General features: G+C 40.0%; 1 protein-coding gene across 1 annotated transcript; it reads left to right on the top strand.

Annotated features, from left to right (window-relative positions):
• The first annotated feature begins 1,024 nt into the window (after nucleotides 1-1,024).
• On the top strand, nucleotides 1,025-19,428 carry LOC104604286 (aspartyl protease family protein 1-like). The gene is made up of 10 exons (XM_010268572.3): nucleotides 1,025-1,764; nucleotides 1,966-2,101; nucleotides 16,624-16,859; nucleotides 17,239-17,463; nucleotides 17,548-17,683; nucleotides 17,769-17,842; nucleotides 17,966-18,065; nucleotides 18,148-18,205; nucleotides 18,814-18,885; nucleotides 18,963-19,428. The coding sequence occupies exons 1-10, from the start codon at nucleotides 1,454-1,456 to the stop codon at nucleotides 19,199-19,201; spliced, it is 1,587 nt and encodes a 528-aa protein (XP_010266874.1). The 5' UTR covers nucleotides 1,025-1,453; the 3' UTR covers nucleotides 19,202-19,428.
• Nucleotides 19,429-19,655: the final 227 nt, after the last annotated feature.

Raw genomic sequence — 19,655 nt, 5'->3', positions numbered from 1 at the left:
AAGAGAATGTAAGCCCTATCATTCACTTTGTCCGACAAAGGGGCCGATCTTATCATTATGATCACCCACTCAAGTGAATTCTCAAACTGCCCCAACATACACAGGTTTTGACCCTCAATGGATCTCACTAATTGATATATCAAAGACAATCCAGTCCAACACCTATCTAGGGGTTATATATAACTTTCCAGTTTTGCCCATCAATCACCAAGGTCCAGGGCATAATTGGAAATGGTATAGTTTCAAGATTTCAATCAAACACACATTGCATGTGCTTTGGGTCTAACCCTAGCAACTGAGACAAGCTACCCCAACTTCTTTGGTAATACATTAGTGTCAGTCTTGGCAGAATAAACTCTCAAGTTTATTCAATGGCTAAAAACATGCTAAATTAACACGAGTCTCATAAGTGTCCAATTTAAAGGGTAATTTCACATAAACATATTAATATCAATATAAAACAATAATGTATTATTATTCATTTACAATAAATGTATTTATAGATCAATTTGATTAGAGCGAAGGGCATACACTGTTCTAACACATAGGTGTTTTATTTTTGACCTCGTTTGTTTTTTGCTATATCGATTTTTCCGAGCAATTGATTTTTGGGGAAACTTGCCTTGGGTGTTTGTTGGAAGAGAATGGCTTCAATGCTTAGAAGACCGGGTTAACACCATTTGCATAGTCTTTTACAGTTGTAGATTGGGATTATCTCCCCACTTAGTACCCTTTTTTTCCTTGTGAGAAGATATTTCTATTTTCTAATGCAAGATTGCAAGACCGCGAGAACAAAGTAGCATGGAGGAACAAATCTGATTTCTTACCGGAGTGGTAAGGCAGAAGGCGGGAAACTCAATTAACTGAATGCTTTAGCTATATAGCAGGCCGTGGGACCAACGTTAATACACCAACACTCGTTTTTATGCAAAACGAACAAGCCCAAAAGATCGGTCAAGCCCGTGCTCACACCGTCCCAACGGTCTCTTGCAACCTTACAGGCGTTGCCCTCGAAAGGATCTGTGCTTTAGTGTTGGAAGTAGGAAGTGTAGGAATTCAGGTCTCCCTAATCACATCCTCATCCTATCGCTCGCGCGACTAGTTTCTACTTTCTAACGGCGATGGTTAAAATCTGAAATGTCGCTGTTGAGAACATTGTTTAACGTCCTCAACTGTCATCATCAATCAAGGCGGGACCCATTTTCCCACACAACTCCTCTACACCAGAAATGTGGTGTCTACTTTCCTCAACAGTTTACAGTTTCAGAGAAGAGAGGAGCCGGTTCATGTTCTAACGTGTCGATCTCTCCCTGTCTATCTCCCTCTCTCTATCGTGCCCTGGTTATGGTGAACTCAAATCTCTTTCACCATCCAAGATCTAGGATTTCTTTCCAATTCGGATCTTTCTAGGGCTTATGAGTATTCAAGCGTTCCGGATCGGATTCTTCTAGCCATGGCTTCTTTCTTTGGATTTCTTCTCATTTTGCTGTCGGTTTCGACATGGGTATTTGCTCCTCAGAGCTGTCATGGCAGGGTATTCAGCTTTAAGATGCACCATAGGTTCTCGGAACCAGTGAAGAGATGGACCCAAATGATCGGGAAGGGAATCGGCCCCGACGATTGGCCGGAGAAGGGTAGTATCGATTACTATGCTGCATTGGCTGATCGCGACCGGATCTTGCGAGGCCGTGGCCTTGAGGACGTGGATCGACCCGTCACGTTCTCTGATGGGAACTCGACTTACCGGATTAGCTCGTTGGGCTTGTACGTGTCATAAAGTACCTCTAGTTTTTGTTTCTTCCTTTTCTTGGTTCTCTGATTTTGTTTGAGAATTCTAAGTTTCATTTCTTTTCTGTTCCCTCCCCCCCCCTCCCTTTTTCCCTTGGAGATAAGAGATTCTAGTTTTTGGTCTAAGTCTATATTTGCTTATTACTCTCAACTCCTTTGATTTTTGTGGAAATTCAGTTTGCACTACACTACTGTTTCATTGGGGACGCCGAGAAAGAAGTTTCTGGTGGCGCTTGACACTGGGAGTGACCTATTTTGGGTCCCTTGTGATTGCAACAAGTGCACACCAACGTTGGATACAAGCTATGGATCAGTATGTAGTTTTCATTCTTTCCTTTTTCTTTCTTTTGCTGGCCGAGTTGGTATTTCAAGCATTCTGACACTTAAGTTCTTTCGTTGCCTTTCCTTGAGTTAAATTGATGAGAAGTCAAATGGGTTTATGGAATTAGAATAGTTTGATGGTGGAAGTGCATTGACTCCTTTTACTTTTAATTGCCCTTTTAAGAATGATCTGGAACCACGTGGTGACAGTGCAGAGCTTTAACCAATTGAGCTACCTTATTATACCCAGACACGCAGAGAGACTAGAGTATGAGACAGGATCCTTTTTGTACTTTACAAGTCCTGGTTGTATTGAATCGATTCTATTACTGTCAACAGTTTTTCAGTTTTGGTCTTCCTGTGTGTCTTAATTTTTGTCCATGATTGTGGGTTTCTTTTAAAATATCATTTTGTTCTTTGTAGTGTATGTTCCAAATATTTTGTTTTTCTTCTTTCAAGTGTAGTGCGTTCTTTTGAAACAAATAAGACAAGGCATTTGGTGGGAAGTAAAACAAAGGGAGTGCGAACTCATATTGGAGAGGATAAAAATTTAAATTTCTCCACGGTAGAATGTTAGATAGTTCACTTTGGCCAATTGAAATCTGAAGTTTCACATTAGAAAAGCTACAAGTTTTTGTGTAACATAGCAATCCTGTCTTTGAAGAATTCTAGTCTGTTTACAGGATTAGCTGCTGGAAGGCATGATATGTTTTTGTTCATACATGAAAAACCAAATAATTTTTCTCATATCACTTGCATACATGAGAATTTGGTTGGATAACACTTAACAAGCTATCTTTAAGGCTATGTTTGGTTTGAAGGAAAAAGTAGGGAAAGGTAGGGAAACCTATACAAGGTTTGTAAAGGTTTCCCTACCTTTCCCTTTCGCTACTTTTTCCTTCAATTCAAACCAAACACAGCCCAACTGCCTAAGTTGATCAATTTGAGAAAATCCATGGCATTCTTATTCTTATTCTTTTGTTTTATTCATTCATTATGGTGGTAGGAGAATTTCTGTCATTTTGAGTCTAGAATCTTTATGTAATGGGATATAAATGAAAGGGTGCATGCTCAGATCAGTTCAGTTTCTCTCCTCTTTCTTGATTAAATCACTACAGCTTTATTCTACTTTTGATTTTTTGGAGATTCTTGAAGATATTTTAAAGAAGATTGGGTTGTTCTTGAACTAGACAACATGAATAGTCTGGCGAAAGTTTACATGAATTCCACTTCCTTGGTTTCCCTTCCCTCTCCCCCCTTTAGTTATTCCCCCTCCTTCCCTTTCTCTCACTGAAATCCTTATCTTCCTCTACGTTTCTCCTTAGTCTTTCAGCTTCACTCAACTTCCTCTTTCTTAACTTGCTCTCTTCCCTTCCTTTCTGTAGGAAAACCATCAAATCATTCGGATTCTTCACTTTACACCCTAGTTTCTCTACAAATTCTTCAACCGAACCCTCCTTATCATTTTCCTTGGTACCATCTCTCCCCTTTATCCTCATTCTTCTCTTTCCCTACTTCCTTTGTCTGCCAGTTCCCATTTATACTTTCACCCCCTAGACTTCTACCCAAGGTTCAAAATTTCATTATGTATCGGCATGTATCGGCCGATATGTATCGTATTGGTGGGTCACCAATACGCGAAATGTAAGGAGTTTCGGGGTATGACCTGTTTTAGGGGGTAACGAGGCCTTTAACGGACCCCCTGAACATATTTTGAAAAAAAACTAAAAAAATATATAAAAGAGTGTCGATACAAAGTCTGATACACCCAATTTGGCGTATCGAAACTTTGAACCTTGCTTCTACCCATGCTTTTTTTCTTTTCAGTTCTAAAAAAATTTCTATTAACTTCCAAATCTTCTCCCCCACTTCCTCCTCATCTTCCTTAAAACCCCTTCTCTCCATACTATCCACCCCAAAGGTACAAATGGACTTGTGGCAAGATGGCTGGTTGGGAATCTGGACTAGAGGCAACAGACAAAAAGTTAGTACCAGACTGGAAATTCACAGCCATACCTTGGGTGGACTCTGGGAGAGGATCAGCAGAAGTGTAAGGAATTCACAACAATTCTCTTAGATGAACCTATTTGTTGAGAAGTATTTCCTGCCATAGACTTATCTTTCAACAAACTCCTTAGGCTCTGTAGCTCATCTTTGGTTTGGTCATCACTACCTGGCTGCCAACGATCACCTCCTACCTGCTCACCAATAGCCTGCTCTTTGTCCGTCAACTGGTTAGGTTTTTCCCCATTCAGTTCCAGGTTCTCACCCCCTTCAACTACGACACTCTCAACATTGTTTATGCTCATTTTTTTTATTGGAAACAGTAACTTCATTAAATAACTTTCCAGATTTAAGTACAGCTGGCAACCCCTAAGTAGGTGTTGAGCCCCAGTTATCTTTCTTACAAAACTGCCCAGAACATACTCTCCCTCATAGTCCCTTGTTTAGCCAACATGTCAGCTAAACCATTAGCTGATCTCCTTGTCCATTTGAAGCATGCACTGATCTCCCTTGTTGTGTTGTGGATTTCCCTTATGGGCTGTCTATAAATCCAAGCTCCCAACTTACCAGATTGCAGCCACTTGATCAACAATTTAGAGTCTCCCTCAATCTCAATTTGGTGTAACCCCAACTGTTTTGCATATCTTACACCTTGAAGCAAGGCCATCACCTTCGCTCTCAATGAGGCCCCCCCTCCTATTGGTCCTGAAAACAAACCCACAATTCTGTCATTTTCATCTTTGAAAACTCCTATACTTGAAGGGCCCGGGTTACCTCTTGAACTCCCATCAAAATTCAATTTCACTCTTTGTCGTGTTGGTGGGGACCACAATTCCTGCACAATAGGTTTCATGGAAGTTGTAGAAGCCACCCACTTCCCAATTCCTGTAAATGTCTTCAGCTGAGAAGTCTTTAAACAAATCCAAAGTTTTCAACCAATGAATAGTCATAATAATTATCCTTTCTACAATTGCGTCCTTGGATTTCTCCACACCTTTAAAGATTCTATTATTCCTTTCTTCCCAACTGACCATAAGATAGCTGCCCTTGTGGCTCTCCACATTAATCTTCCACATCTCTTTAGTTGCCTGAAAAAGCTTGGGTCAAGAAGGCTTGCCACATCTGGGGGAGGTGTCCACCTACAGCCAAAGATAGAAGAGAACCAAGTCCAAATAAAGCATACAAATGGACAAGAAATCAATAGGTGTGTGATCGTCTCACCAGATCCCAAGCAGAGGCTGCAAACATGGGGTGATAGGCAAACATTTGGCCTTTTTCTTTGCAACATATCTAGAGTATTGATTTTTTGGATAACCACCTTCCAACAAAAAGCCTGAACTTTTGGGGGTACAGGCTGACACCAAATCTCCTTTGAAGGAAAGCTCCTTACAGGGTTTGATGATTGAATGAGGGTATCAAAAAAGGAAGAGCAAGTGAACACACCAGAAGGGGAAGGTTTCCAAATGCGTAGTCCACAGAAGATGATCCAGGTAAGTTGACCCTAGAAGGTTAATTAATTCATCCACCATTGTCATTTTCTGACTCCCTGAGACCCTCTCCTCAAACCCAAGTCCCAAGTGTTATTAGTAAAGGCTGAAGAGATCACTTTTCTTTTATTTTCAGAGAGTGAATAAATAAAAGAGAACCTTTCGTTAAGGGGAGTGTCTCCAACCCAAGCATCTTCCCAAAATAAGACGTTATTTCCTGCACAAGCATCAAATTTGACATAAGGAAGGAATGAAGGTAAAATACCATGAATAGCTTTCCAAGGAGAGCACCGGGGTCGACTCTTGCATCCCAACCATTGTCTGCCAATCCATGAATTCTAATAATACTCTATGCCAAAGTTTGTCCTGTTCTAAAGGCAATCTCCACAACCATTTCCCCAACAATGCTGTATTTCTTAGCCTAAGATTTCCTATTCCTAGTCACCCTTCATCTCTACTTCTAGAAACCACCTCCCACTTCACTAAGTAGTCTCTTTTGGTGTCTCCTGGTTCCCAAAGGAAGTCCCTCATAATCTTCTCTAGTTGGTTTGCTACTTTCACCGATATCCTAAAGGTAGATAGGAAATACACTGGTAAGTTAGCCAACGTTGACTTTATCAGGGTTATTCTACCTCCCAAAGAAATGTAATTTCTCTTTCAATTCGCAAGTCTCTTTGTAAATCTCCCAATCACTGGGTACCAGAAACTATCCATATTAGGATTTCTTCCCAAAGCTAGTTCCAAATACTGTAATGGCCAATCTCCTACCTCACACCCCAATATTCCAGCTAATCGAATCACCTCTTCACTCCCTAAGTTTACTCCTGCCACACAACTCTTGCCCCAATTAATCTTTAGGTTAGAGGTCCTCTCAAATTATGGACTATCCTTTTTAGGTTCATGAGTTCTTCAGTTTTCCCTTCACAAAACATAATAATGCCATCTGCAAATTGTAAATGTGTAACCCCCACTTCATCCCTTCCAACTCTCCAGCCTCTAATCATATTGTTGGCATCTTCCCTTATGATCAACTCACTCAACACATCAGTTGCTAGAGTGAAGAGGAAGGGAGATAGAGGATCTCCTTGTCTTAGGCCCCTTTTGGCAGGAAAAAAATCTCTTGCTGCTTCATTTACCAGAATTGAAAAATGACATGAAGTAATGCAGTCGTTCACCCATTTACACCATCTCTCTCCGAAATCCCTATGCTTAAGAATTTCCAACAAAAACTCCCAATCCACCATGTCATAAGCTTTCTCTAAATCCAATTTGCACACCATTCCCTTTTGTTTTTTCCTTCTTCTAACCTCTAAACATTCATTGGCAATAAGGATTTGATCAATTATTTGTCTCCCAAACACAAAAGCCCCTTGATTTGGAGAAATCATCGAGGGAAGAACATATTTTATTCTTAGGGCTAAAACCTTGGAAATGATTTTGTACATGCTACCTATCAGACTTATGGGCCTAAAATCCTTTGGTTGAATTGCATCCACTTTCTTTGGTATCAAAGTGATGAAGGTTGCATTTGCACCTAAGTTAAATTTGCCCCTCTCATAGAACTCATCAAACACCTCCATCAAGTCACCCTCATTTATTTCCCAACAATCTTGATAGAAAGCCATCGTAAAACCATCAGGTCCTGGGGCTTTAGATCTCACCATCGAGAAAACTGCATTTTTGACTTATTGAACCTCAAATTTCCTTTCCAAGGAGTCCAACAGCTCTCTGTTCCGAACCCTCCAGTCCAGGTCCTCTAAGTTTTCTCCAGACCTCCTTGGACTCTCATAGAGAGTTTTGAAATGATTCACAAAGGCTTAGGCTATGCCCTCATCTCTAGTCAATACTTGCCCATTCCATTCCAATTTCAACACTGAGTTTTTCCTCTTTCTCCCATTTGCCAACATATGGAAAAAACTGGTATTGCCATCCCCCTCCCGGAGCCATTGACATCTAGATTTTTGTCTCCAAGTAACCTCCTCTTTTCTTAGGATGTCTTCCAACTCCTTCTTCAATCCCCATCTCTCTCTCCTCTCTTCTGAACTCAAACTTCTCTCAGCTTCCTCACCATCTAGCTCCTCTATTCTGCCTAGAATTTCTTGTTTTCTTTCCTCAATCTTTCCAAAACTCTCTTTATTCCACAACTTAATTCTTGCTTTCAGCAATTGCAATTTCTTATAGAATCTATAGCCCTTCCATCTGAAATCCACTTGATCTTCCTCCCACCACTCCTTCACCTTTGGCAAGAATTCAGAGTGCAGAAGCCACATATTCTCAAACCTAAAAGGGCAAGGGCCACCCTCCAATCTCTCTTGGGTCAAACTTATTGGGCAGTGGTCTAAAACAGGTCTTGGTAGAGCTGTAACTACTAAGCCCCACCAAGCCACTTCTCAGTCAGTTGTGAATAGGAATCTGTCTTATTTACAGCAAGTGGGAACCTTTTGAAAATTTGACCAAGTATAATTTGCCCTCTGAATAGGTAAATCCCGCAACTCAAAGCTCTCTATGAAGAGGTTAGACTTCCTCATACTCGTTGTTATCCTGTGATTTGGGTTGTTTGATTCACTCAAAAATCTTATGACATTAAAATCTCCTCCTAGACACTAGGGTCCCTCCCATAGACCTCTCACTGCTGCTAATTCCTCCCAAAGTCCCTCCCTTTCCTTATAAGAGGTGGGACCATACACATTAGTTAAAACCCATTCCCAGTCATCCATCCTCCTCTTCAACTTGTTGGACACTGAATACCTCCCAATTAACTCCTCGGTACACTCCATCTCTGCATTTTTCCACAAAGTTATAATTCCCCCTGAAGCTCCCCAAGATTGTGTGTAAGCCCAACTTATATCTCTTGCTGACCAAATACTTCTTACCCAAATCCTATCTATCTCAGACAATTTAGATTCTTGAATCAACACAATATCTGGTTTTTCTCTTCGCAACAAATCCCTAATCACTCCTCTTTTTCTTGAGCTTCCCAACCCTCTTACATTCCAGCTAATCAATTTCATGGAGACCGCGACAAAAAACCCTTTAACCAAACAAACCACTCACCGCTTCTCCTTTTTTGCAACACTCCCTTTATCATAATCCACCTCACATCTTAGCCTTTCCACCTCACTTAATTTTTTCTTTCTCTGCTTTTTTACACCAGCTCCTTTAGAACTAGGCTCCTCTAGCTTCTCTTTCCCCTCTTTCTTTCTATTTGGACCCTTTTTCTTTATTTTCCCCTTTTGTTTTTTTGACCCATCTTCTGCATTTAATCTACCATCACCCTTTACTTCCTCTTCAACAATAGGATTAGGAGTGTCACCCTCCTCATCCCATTCAATCTGTTCAGCCATCTCTTCCTTCACCTGAATTGTAAGCAGTTCCATAATCAGCTCCCAAATTCTATCCCCGACTTCCATGTCTACATTTTCTGAAAATAACTCTCCTATCACCTCTGTTTCCTGTACTTGATCATTTTGATTGGCAGACTGCATGGTTGGGTTAGTCTCCCCTGTAAGCACAACATACACAGGACTAGAAGAAACATTAGTAGCAACAAAAATCTGGTTCAAAGGAGACTTTTGTAAATAGGTAGGAATTACTGGAGGATTTGGCGACCCTTTAACCCCAATCATTGGGCTAAAGTCAGAGGTATAACCTTCAGAATCACCCTCTAGATAGCTAGCCGTGGGAACAGGGCAGTTTGTAGCTCTACTCAGAGGTTCTGGGTTGACTTTACAGCCCCTACTAATATCCTGTATTTGGTCTTGTTCTGAACACAGAACTTCACTAATCTTTGTTCTAGATTTTACTTCCCCCGAGGTGGTGCCTAATCTTCCTTCCCCTTTGTCAGGTTGGATTAAGAGTCTAGGAAGAGTAGTAGAAAGATCTTCATCAAACAGTAGTTTCACGCCATCTTCTGCTCCTTCCCCAAGTCGAGAGTGGCATTTGCTTTGAATACTTCCAAGGCTAAAACCTCCAGAGTTCTCTCCTTCTGTATGTCTTCCAAACTTACCCACCCTGAATCTGAAGTTTCATCTCTGTTCTTTGTTCTATTGTACCTGGGATTCAGCTTCTCTGGACTAGTAGAGTAGGAAACCAGTCTTGGCACCCAAGCAAGCCCCAAACTAGAGCTTCTCATCGAGTCTGCAGCTGGAGATTTGCATCTGGAGGTAAATTTTGCCATTGCTACAGAAGTTTGGGATGATGATACACCCAAACAAAGGTCCAAAGGTCGACCTCTTTTAGTAGTCACGTGACCACTTAAGTGATCACATGGCAAAGCCTGAGCAAAAGTTTTACATCTGCCCGTTGAATTTCTGACCTGCTGCTTCGAAATCCCACACTTGAGAGGTAGCTTGATTTATACCTTTCCAATTCTCAGTCTTTTCCAGTTTCCATATTCATGAAATTTCCTACTTTTCTCTGTTCTCTCTTTCCAAGGTTTCCTCGAGACCAGATTTTGGCCACGTCAGCATCATCTTCTCCAGTCCTTCCTTCCACCATTGAGCTTCCACAGAGGAGGCTATCCAAGCTTTGAACATTTGACCATCTGAGAAAACATCTACAGAACGTATTTATCAAAAAAAAAAAAAAAATCTACAGAACGTGGGATGAATTCTGGTTTCGCTCCATTCACCTCTATATGCACAGCTTGAAGATCTGAGGCATCCACAGTCGAGAGTTCCGCGCCAGACAACTTTGCAATTCTGTTAAGAATCTCATCTGACCATAGATGATAAGGCAGCCCCAGAATTCTCAACTCAATGCTATCTGTTGGGTTTACAGTTTTCTCATTACAACTTGGGGACCATCTTCCTACCACTGCCAATCCTTGCTTTGTTACTGCTGACACAGCTTCAAAATCCGGCCAGGGATTTTTTACAAAGAATCGCAGCTGTCCATCAATAGGAATAATCTGTAGTCTTTCTGATACCTTCAAAATTTGTTCAATCTCTTCACCCAGGGCTTTCCAATCTGTAACATCCTTACTCATGGATAACACTAATTTGTTCTCCCATTCTGTTTTGGCTTTATTGATCCACATTCTCATTGACCCTAACCTTGCATCAATCTGAACATCCTTATCTGTGTTGGTTCTCTTATTTTGCGTTTCCTTCCAGTCTGTTAATTCCATCTTCTCTTCAAGGTTCTTCTGACCCTCTTCCTTTCTGATTGGAGAACTTCGTCTTTCATACACTAACACCAGAAAATCCTACATTGCCTGAATTAGCCTATCCCAACCCGATGTTTCTCTCCCTTCAGGGAAGCAAGTGAACTGTTTCATACCATTACCATAATATTCATAGATACCCACAAATCTTCCCTTGTTGTTTTCTCTTCTTTCAGCAGCATACCTTCTTCCTTCTTCCACAAGACTACACTTCCATTCTATTGTTCTTAATGTTCTCTTCGCTCCTTCCAGGAATCCCTGAAGCCAGGATATTGCTTTCTCTTCAAGAATCAACGAAGCTTTTCTTAGTTCCACTATCTTCAGGGCAGCCCCTCTTCTTGTCCAAACTTCTTCCAAAACAAATGTTTTTGCCTCAATCTTCAGAACTCTTCTCCATCTCCTTGGTGGTGCAAACTCCATCATGTGATCTTTTTAGTTCCCTAGAAACCCATCTATGTGTCAAGGTTGTCAAGGCTGAGTCATCACTCTCCTCATAGCAAGGTTGTCAAGGCTGAGTCATCACTCCCTAGAAACCCATCTATGTCTCCCGGATTCAGCATCGAAAACATATTTTGAAACCTAGTGGCTCCTCAGCCAAGGAAGAGGCCATCTGGGTAAGTTGAGAGGGGGAAGGTGTTTGAACCCATCTCCCTTGCCAATGTAAATACCATTTCACTATCTTGCAAAAAAAGAGTGGAGGCACAAAGCAAAATTTTGTCTTCTAGTAGGGTGTGAAATCTCTTCCTATGAATCCCATCCTCTTTTATCCAGATTGTAGTCTCCTGCTAGTGGGTTTTCAAGCTCAACCATTCCAAGGATTCGGCCGCTTTATGGAGGCTGTACCATATGAAACCCGTATACAAACTCCAAATCAACTGACTGGAATTGATTTGCAGCTTGTCGATTTTTCTAGGGCTTTTGAGCTTGTCGCAGTGATTTGCAGGTTGCAGCTTTGCAAGTTGCAACGAGCCAACGACCTGGAAGGCTGGAACCGATTTGGCGATTTGCAGGCTTGTCACAGAGTCGCAGACCGTAGGTAATCCTCTTCGGCGTCTTCGTTTGACGCACACTCGCACTGCTCAGTGCTCACTTGCTCTCTGTTTGTCTGTGAGACTGTGACTTTTCTTGTTCTCAGTCTTCTCACTTTTCAAACCAGTTTGGCAGTTCAAGACTACATTTATGTTCTTCAAATCCTTAGATGGAATCAGAACAGGGGTTATGCTTGCCACACCTTGATTGACACCAAACAGAATGGTAGTATCGATCACTTAGTCCTCAAGGGCTACCACCTCCATATTTTCCTCCAAGCTATCAGCCACAGAAGAGTTTGTCGAATCTTCTTCCTCTTCATCTGAAGTCTCACAATTGATCCATCCATCATCTTCAACATCCAAATCTTCCCTACACACCCTAGAGTACCTTGAATTAGGGCGATCTGTACTCTTCCTACCCATCTCCTGTTCTTTGTAAGGGGGTCTTGGGATCCACTGCATATTTTCCTTCTTCGCCTTCTTCGAAGTGGAAAACAGATTGTGGAGGAGCCAAGAAGGGTCTTGGGATCCACTTCCAATTCCAACTTGTGCGACTTCACAGAGCACACTACTGTGAGATTTGATCTCTATTCTGCCTCTGCCCCTTGACTTGATTGCTCTCCACTGTTAATCATATTAGTTGCCATCTCTCCCCTCTCATCTTTCTCCAGTACAGTCTTCTGTAGAGCATTCTCAGCTTTCTCCATCAACACAAGGTATTCCTGTAACTTCTCTGCAAAACCTTTCCACCCTGTCTTTCTATTTCCTTCAGGGATAGACACCATCTTCCTATTACCTTCCCCAAAGCATTCTGTTATCACTATATACCAACCCTTCCTGTTGTTTTTCACTTCTGCTATGAAATTCTTCCTCTCCATATTCAGCTGCCCCTTCCATCTGTTATCTTTTTTGTGTAGACTGCTCCATCCACAAATCCTTTCACCCAAACCACTGCATCTCTGAAGAGGAAAATGGTTGTTTTCTTCTCTTCCCTGATTTTCAAACAAACTTGACCATTGTTTCTGCAATCTTTGAACACAAATTTCTTTTCTTCGAACTCCATCTTGCTGCAAGCTTGAACTCCCCTTGTAGGTGGGAACCTTATCGAAAACCCATCACTACTTTTGAATCTCCTTCCACCACAATGTTCGTGTACTTAAGATTCCAACCAAATGTTAATCCATGTAATACCACCAAGATTTCTGCCCTTGTTGAGTTCCCATAACCCATAGGACCTGTGTGAAGAACAATTATATGTCCATGGGAGCTTCTAAAGACTCCTCCAATCTCCAAATTTCCAGGGTGACCCAAGCTGCATTTCATCAAAATTCATCTTGACAAGAGGATATATAGGTTGGTTGCTCTTGCTCTCATGGTTAGGATTTTGCAATGTTCTACCAATTCATTATGATATCTATCATCTGTGGTGAAGCATTCAAACTTGGGCAAAGTTTTCACTTTTCACTCTTCACCCAATGCTTCCCTTGTATATGCTGATAAAAAAAAAAAAACAATGCTTCCCTTGTATGGCTCCTATCTTTCAATGTTCTTGCCATTTCTTTCCTCCTAAACTGTTCATAGGAAGTCTTAAATAGGCTACCCACCTTACTTGGGGGATTTCACCTGTATTCAAAGAAGTCAAAGAAGAATGCCCAAATGCAAGCTACAAATGTGCAGGTGATTAATAAATGCAAGGTAGACTCGCAACTTGCTCTGCATAAAACACACATGTTAGGACAGATGCAACAAAAAGGAGGCCTTTTATTTTGAAGATGTTCAGTTCACATTTATTGATTTCTTATGAGCAATCTCCCAGCAGAAAGCCCAGATTTTAGGTGGGGCAGGACCACACTAAACAGCCATGGAAGGAAAATCCAATTTAGAAGGAGTTGAGGAAATAAAGAACTTCAATATAGATGAAAAAGAAAGAAAATACAGCCGAACCCTTTCAACCATTGTTTTCATTTTTAATTGTGAGGGAAGATGAAAGGCTATGTGATTTTTTTTTCTTTCCCACTGAGTGCAAAGTTATGGCCAAGGTTCAAAAAATTGATACAATATTCCCTGTATCAGGCATGTCATAATGTATCTTTGGCTCTCTGAAATGCTAACTACTAGTAATTTGTGAGTTTTTTGGTTTGTCTTATATAATTTTATATGATATGACAACACATCTGACAAAAGAATAGACAAAAAGTTAAAGTTTTGAATATGCAAAATTTGCATATTAGAGTATCGATACTTTGAACCATGGTTATGGTCTCCCGAAGTTTGCATATATAACATATAATTTATTTTTAGGTTTAATTTTTTAATTGCACCTATATGTACATAATTATATATGCAGAAAATAATATGATAGGACACAGGTTAGCCCACAACCCTGGCCCATGATGGTCACAAACATGAAGCAGCCCACGAAACCTCCTGTTCGATTTGTCTACACCAGGAAACTACATGAAGGTTGCTAGAGATTGTGAGGTTTCCCATGTGCATGAGGTTTGTAATACGGCCATCACTATATGAGGCCTCAGTAGTTAGAATCATAGAAAGAATATTTCCTTTTCTTCCCCAATCCCCTTTTTCTTTTCAGGAGGGCAAGCTCCCTCGAAGCAGCTCCACCATTACGAGTTGAACCTTATCATAATATTTCATATCATAAATATATAATTTTATGGATGCCCTCACATACGATGATGATGGGGCCGGCTACATTAATTATGTTTCGCCAATTCATTCTATTTAAAGACATATCCATTGTTAAATTATTAGTACTTAAATCATTTCTAACTACTGAGCCCAGATTTCCTACTCACTTTTCCTACCCACTCTCTACCCACCGTAAATTGTAGCGACATATCTCTCAATTCATAATAGAGATGTGTGGCTCCAATTCACGGCGAGTAGAGAGTGGGTAGGAAAAGTGAGTAGGAAATCCCTAGTGCTTACTACTACCCATGTCCTTTTTAGTCTACCCTGAGCTCTTCTAGCCCCTTCAATGGGTAATAAAGCAGTTCATCTAACTGGCACAGTTGGTGGTCTTCTATGCACGTGCCCAAACCATCTTAGTCTACTCTTCTCATTTTATCACCTATTTGAGCCACTACTCCTAGGTTCCTATGGATAACTTCATTCCTAATCCTATCCTTTCTAGTTTTTCCACTCATCCATTTTAGCATTCACATTTCTGCCAAATACATGGATATAGGTGTTATTTAAAAAAATTAAACGTAAAAAATGTAAAAACATATTTTGTAATTTGTAACCTATTATCCACTGACCGGGTCAAGTGGGCCAACAGTTTAACCATCCAGGTTGACAGGTTGCTGACCAAGTCAATGGATTTTAAAGCAAGAGCAGGTTTAGGGTTAACCCAAATTGAAGTTGCGACTGGATGATGGGTTCAACAGTCTGACCGGCCGGGTTAATGATGGGTCGAAAACACTGCATCACCCAAGCCTTATCCCAACTATATGGGGTCATCTACATGAAACCTGTTTTTCCATTCCATTCTGTTTAATGTCATATCCATTGTTAAATTATTAGTGATTAAATCATTTCTTACTATTTCAAATCATTTCCTTTTTGCTCCATCTCCTAGACCTTCTAGCCCTTTCAACTTGCAACAGATAACTTCTTTACAAACATGCCATGCGGATGTGGCTTCAAAAACTCCGAAAACCTATAAAACCTTCCCAATAAAAGAAATTTTTTTCATATTTTTAAGAGCATCATTTGTTGCAGAAGTTACCAACTTGTCAAAAACATATCATCCTTTTTTTTATCAATAATCAAAAACATATCATCTCTAAACCTGGGGATGTAAAAATTTCATCTTTGCATGGGTACTAATTGTTTAACAACTCTTTTGTTACAAGAGTTGTTTTTTATGAAAAGCTCTTGTTCCCTGCCTTGAATAGAGTTACATCTTAGTGCTTATTACTGCAGTTTATCTTGGGCTAACATTCTCATAACCTCCCAAATCCTAATTATCAGCATAATTACAGTTTTCACTTCATAAGAAACTAGCGCCTATTATTAGCAAATGTCAATCGATGTTTCTCACTTGGTAGATGATGAATCTCCTGGTTGATCCCAGAAGATGCCAACTTTAAGAGATTAAAGATGTCTGTGAAAGTGGTGACTTGAAAACTACTGGTTCCATCTCTTATCGGAGCTACTTCATTAGATGTTTAAGTGGTCTACATTTTCATTGAAATCAACATTTTAAACATTGATTTTCAGGGAACAGCCATTGGCATAAAACTATGACTTTACCATGGGTAGCCTCCACAATTTGAATGTATGACCTGATATGTAGAGGATCAACCGGCTTGAAATGCAATCTCAGTACTTAAATATATTCTAAATATTCATTGTGGTAGATTGGGTTCTTTGTCATTATGGATTTATAGATATCAAGAAAAGAGATTTAGATTTTAGATTATGGCATAAGGGAAGTGGAAGAATATTGTTTGTTGTTTATTTTGGTTTCTACTTTTGATGGAAATTGTACTCTCTCTCTCTTTGGTATTTGGCGTTATGCACCAGTAATAACTTTCCCCTGACCCCTTTTCCCCAAAGTGCTAATTGCGGGATTTGATTCCGTGTCAACACTGGAACAAACCAGTTAACACACCAACGATCCAGCCCTCGGTTGGTGATGGAAATTGTACTTTGAGGTTTGGTAAAACATCATCAATCATAAAATCATTTTATTTTATGAAAATTTCTTTTATTTTGCTAAAAAAATTTGATGTTCCAACTCATGTTATGTACTTCAGTAAACCATGACATTTACCTCGAACTCGTTATCTTCTTATTACAGGATTTTGAGCTCAATATTTATAATCCTAGAGGATCATCAACAAGCAAGAAAGTAACTTGCAACAATAATTTATGTGCACACCGTAATCGTTGCCTTGGAACATTCAGCAGTTGCCCTTACATGGTTTCATATGTTTCTGCTGACACATCAACTTCTGGTGTTCTAGTGGAAGATGTCTTGCACCTAATAACAGATGATAGTCGTCCACAGGATGTTGATGCAATTATCACATTTGGGTTAGTTTTTTTCTTATTTAATTCATCTAGTTTGGATGTTTGCTGAGAGAAGAAAGGCCATTAGCATCAAACGCAAATATCCCATACAGGTGGAGCTGTTGGCCTTGCTGGCTCTCTTGCCAGAGAAGGGGTTTCTACAGGGCAACTGTATGGGGGATTCTAGGGCCTGGGGCCAAGTTGTGATGTTCTCAGACACTTGACCTCATAGTTTTGGTGCATAAGCTGGGATTGGACATTTGACCTGGATAGGTTGCTAACTTGCTATCTCTCCAATAAATTAAGCTTTTTCATGCTCCTGTCCTGGGATTGGTCTATGTTGCTCCCCAGTATATCTCACTTCTATAACAGTTAAGCCTGATAATTTCACTTCGTCATGCAGTTGTGGACAGGTGCAGACTGGTTCATTTCTAGATGTTGCAGCTCCCAATGGTTTATTTGGTCTTGGTATGGAAAAGGTATCTGTTCCTAGCATTTTATCCAAGGAGGGACTGACAGCAGACTCCTTTTCTATGTGTTTTGGAAGTGATGGAATTGGAAGGATAAGCTTTGGAGACAAAGGCAGCTCAGACCAAGAAGAAACACCATTTAATATTGACCAACTACAGTGAGTGTTCATCTATATTCTCAGTCAAGAATGATAGAAGTTAACAGGAAAACCAAATGCTTATCATAAAATATTCTGTGGCAGTCCAATGTATAATATCAGCATAACTCAAATGCGTGTTGGGACAAGCATCATTGATACAAATCTTAGTGCACTTTTTGATTCTGGTACTTCCTTCACCTACCTTGTTGATCCTGCATATACACGCCTTACAGAGAGTGTAAGTATTTAGATCCATGAAAGTTAACCATGTCTAGTGATTCTTGGTCTAAATTGCTAAATGCACATTTATGTCTTATGTGCAGTTCAATTTACAGGCACAAGATAGACGGCGTCCACCTGATCCAAGGATCCCTTTTGAATATTGTTACAATATGCGGTCATTTATCTCCTAACTCATTTCTCTATATTGATTTGTTAATATTTCTCTATGGAGATTTTGAAATAAAAGCCTAACCATTTCTTTATTGTAAGCCTAACTTGGTTTCTTGATAATATGCAGGCCTGGTGCCAATAGTAGTTTGATACCCAGCATGAGTCTAACCATGAGAGGTGGAAGTCAGTTTCCTGTTTATGATCCAATAATTGTAATCTCCACCCAGGTAAGATGCTGCTTTGGAAAAAGGGGGAGGAATGGTATATCCTGAAACTTATCTGAACTTATTTGTACCTCAAAATGTGCAGGCTGAGCTTGTATATTGTTTGGCTGTTGTCAAGAGTGGAGAATTGAGTATAATTGGGCGTAAGTGTATTTTTGTTTCAAGCAATTTGTTTTCTTCAGTATCTGTTTAACAACAATTGACTGTAGAAGACAGGTTAAAGAGAGAAGTTATGTTCATATAGCACACAAATGGTAGTCAAATACACATGCACATTAACCTCATCTCAAGTCTTTTACAAACGTTTGTTCATTTATTATCCCCAGCCTGTGCTAGGTACTTTGAGAACATGTTCAACCAGGAGATTCTATTTAAATTTATCAACTAGTGTACCTCAAATTCATGTCTTGAACCTTTACTCTCCAAGAAACTAACATGATGGTTTGGTCAAATTGACAAATATAACTAGGTGCACTCCCAGACTGCTAGATGCCCATGAGTTTGATATCTAAGTTCAATCTATGTTATAGTTTCTTATATAGAAAAGCTTTGCTTCTCAAATGAGAAATGTAATTATATCCATAATTCTGCATTCACTGATGCTAAACAATTTGCAGAAATGACATCAATAAGCAAAAAAATACTTGTAACAATCTGCCATGGGTCAAAGTAATATGATGCTTAATCTCTAATGGACTAAAAATGTGCCTGTGTAAGAGGTTGTTGAAATCCAGTGTCAACATCAATGCAGAGAACTTTATGACTGGCTACCGGATTGTATTTGATCGAGAGAAACTTGTGTTGGGCTGGAAGAAGTTTGACTGTAAGTGTTATTTCACCTTTTATTTATTTTGTTTTTTCATTCATATCTACTGATCCTTCCATGACTTGCTCCTTCAGGTTATGATACCGAGGATTCCAATACGTTCCCACTAAAACCACATAACTCCACCGGTGTGCCTCCTGCTGTTGCTGTCGGACCACATAGTTATACTCCAGAAGCAACAAAACAGACAAGGAGGAACAGTTCTGAGATTGCAGCAGGACCACCTCATCCCAGTCATGCTACCCACCGTCATGTGTTTTGTCTCCAATACACCATCGTCAAACTGTTTCTTATTCTTTTAGCCATTCTTTGACCATTCTTTTCCTGCATTTCATGTGGCTTGCTTCATGCAGAAAATATTGGTGACCCCTGTGTCATATGTTAACCATGACCATTGCCGGTTTACACTTAGACACTGAATAGGATGCAATTTTGGGAGCCCTCTTTTCTTTTCCCCTTTGTTGTAAATATGATTTAAACAGAGGCTAGTACAACACTTTTGTATCATCAATAATAGGAAATTACTTAATTTTCAGTTCAGACTAGCTGTGTAGATACATATGATTTTATGTGCTATGACACCTTTGAAAGTGTTCGATTATGATCACTCCGAATCTGCTATCCACAAATTGTTCCCACATCTCTATCCACCAAACACCTGCGAACATCTCCCATGAATGACAAGGGAGATATTTCCATTTGCAATATGTGCATTAAGCGCCCCAGATGGAGCCTTGGATTTGTTTAACAAGGATTATTTGCTTAAT

This window comes from Nelumbo nucifera, chromosome 6, assembly GCF_055504915.1.
Source record: "Nelumbo nucifera cultivar China Antique chromosome 6, China Antique-T2T, whole genome shotgun sequence".
Lineage (NCBI taxonomy): Eukaryota > Viridiplantae > Streptophyta > Magnoliopsida > Proteales > Nelumbonaceae > Nelumbo > Nelumbo nucifera.
Note: the sequence above shows the minus strand (reverse complement) of the source record. Positions and strands in the feature narration are given on the sequence as shown.

Excerpts from the sequence above, each read along its gene's own strand:
- LOC104604286 (XM_010268572.3), top strand. The coding sequence starts at position 1,454 with ATGGCTTCTTTCTTTGGATTTCTTCTCATTTTGCTGTCGGTTTCGACA. Across the intron at positions 1,765-1,965 it reads CGGATTAGCTCGTTGGGCTT|TTTGCACTACACTACTGTTT; the intron begins GTACGTGTCATA and ends GTGGAAATTCAG. Across the intron at positions 17,464-17,547 it reads TTTAATATTGACCAACTACA|TCCAATGTATAATATCAGCA; the intron begins GTGAGTGTTCAT and ends ATTCTGTGGCAG.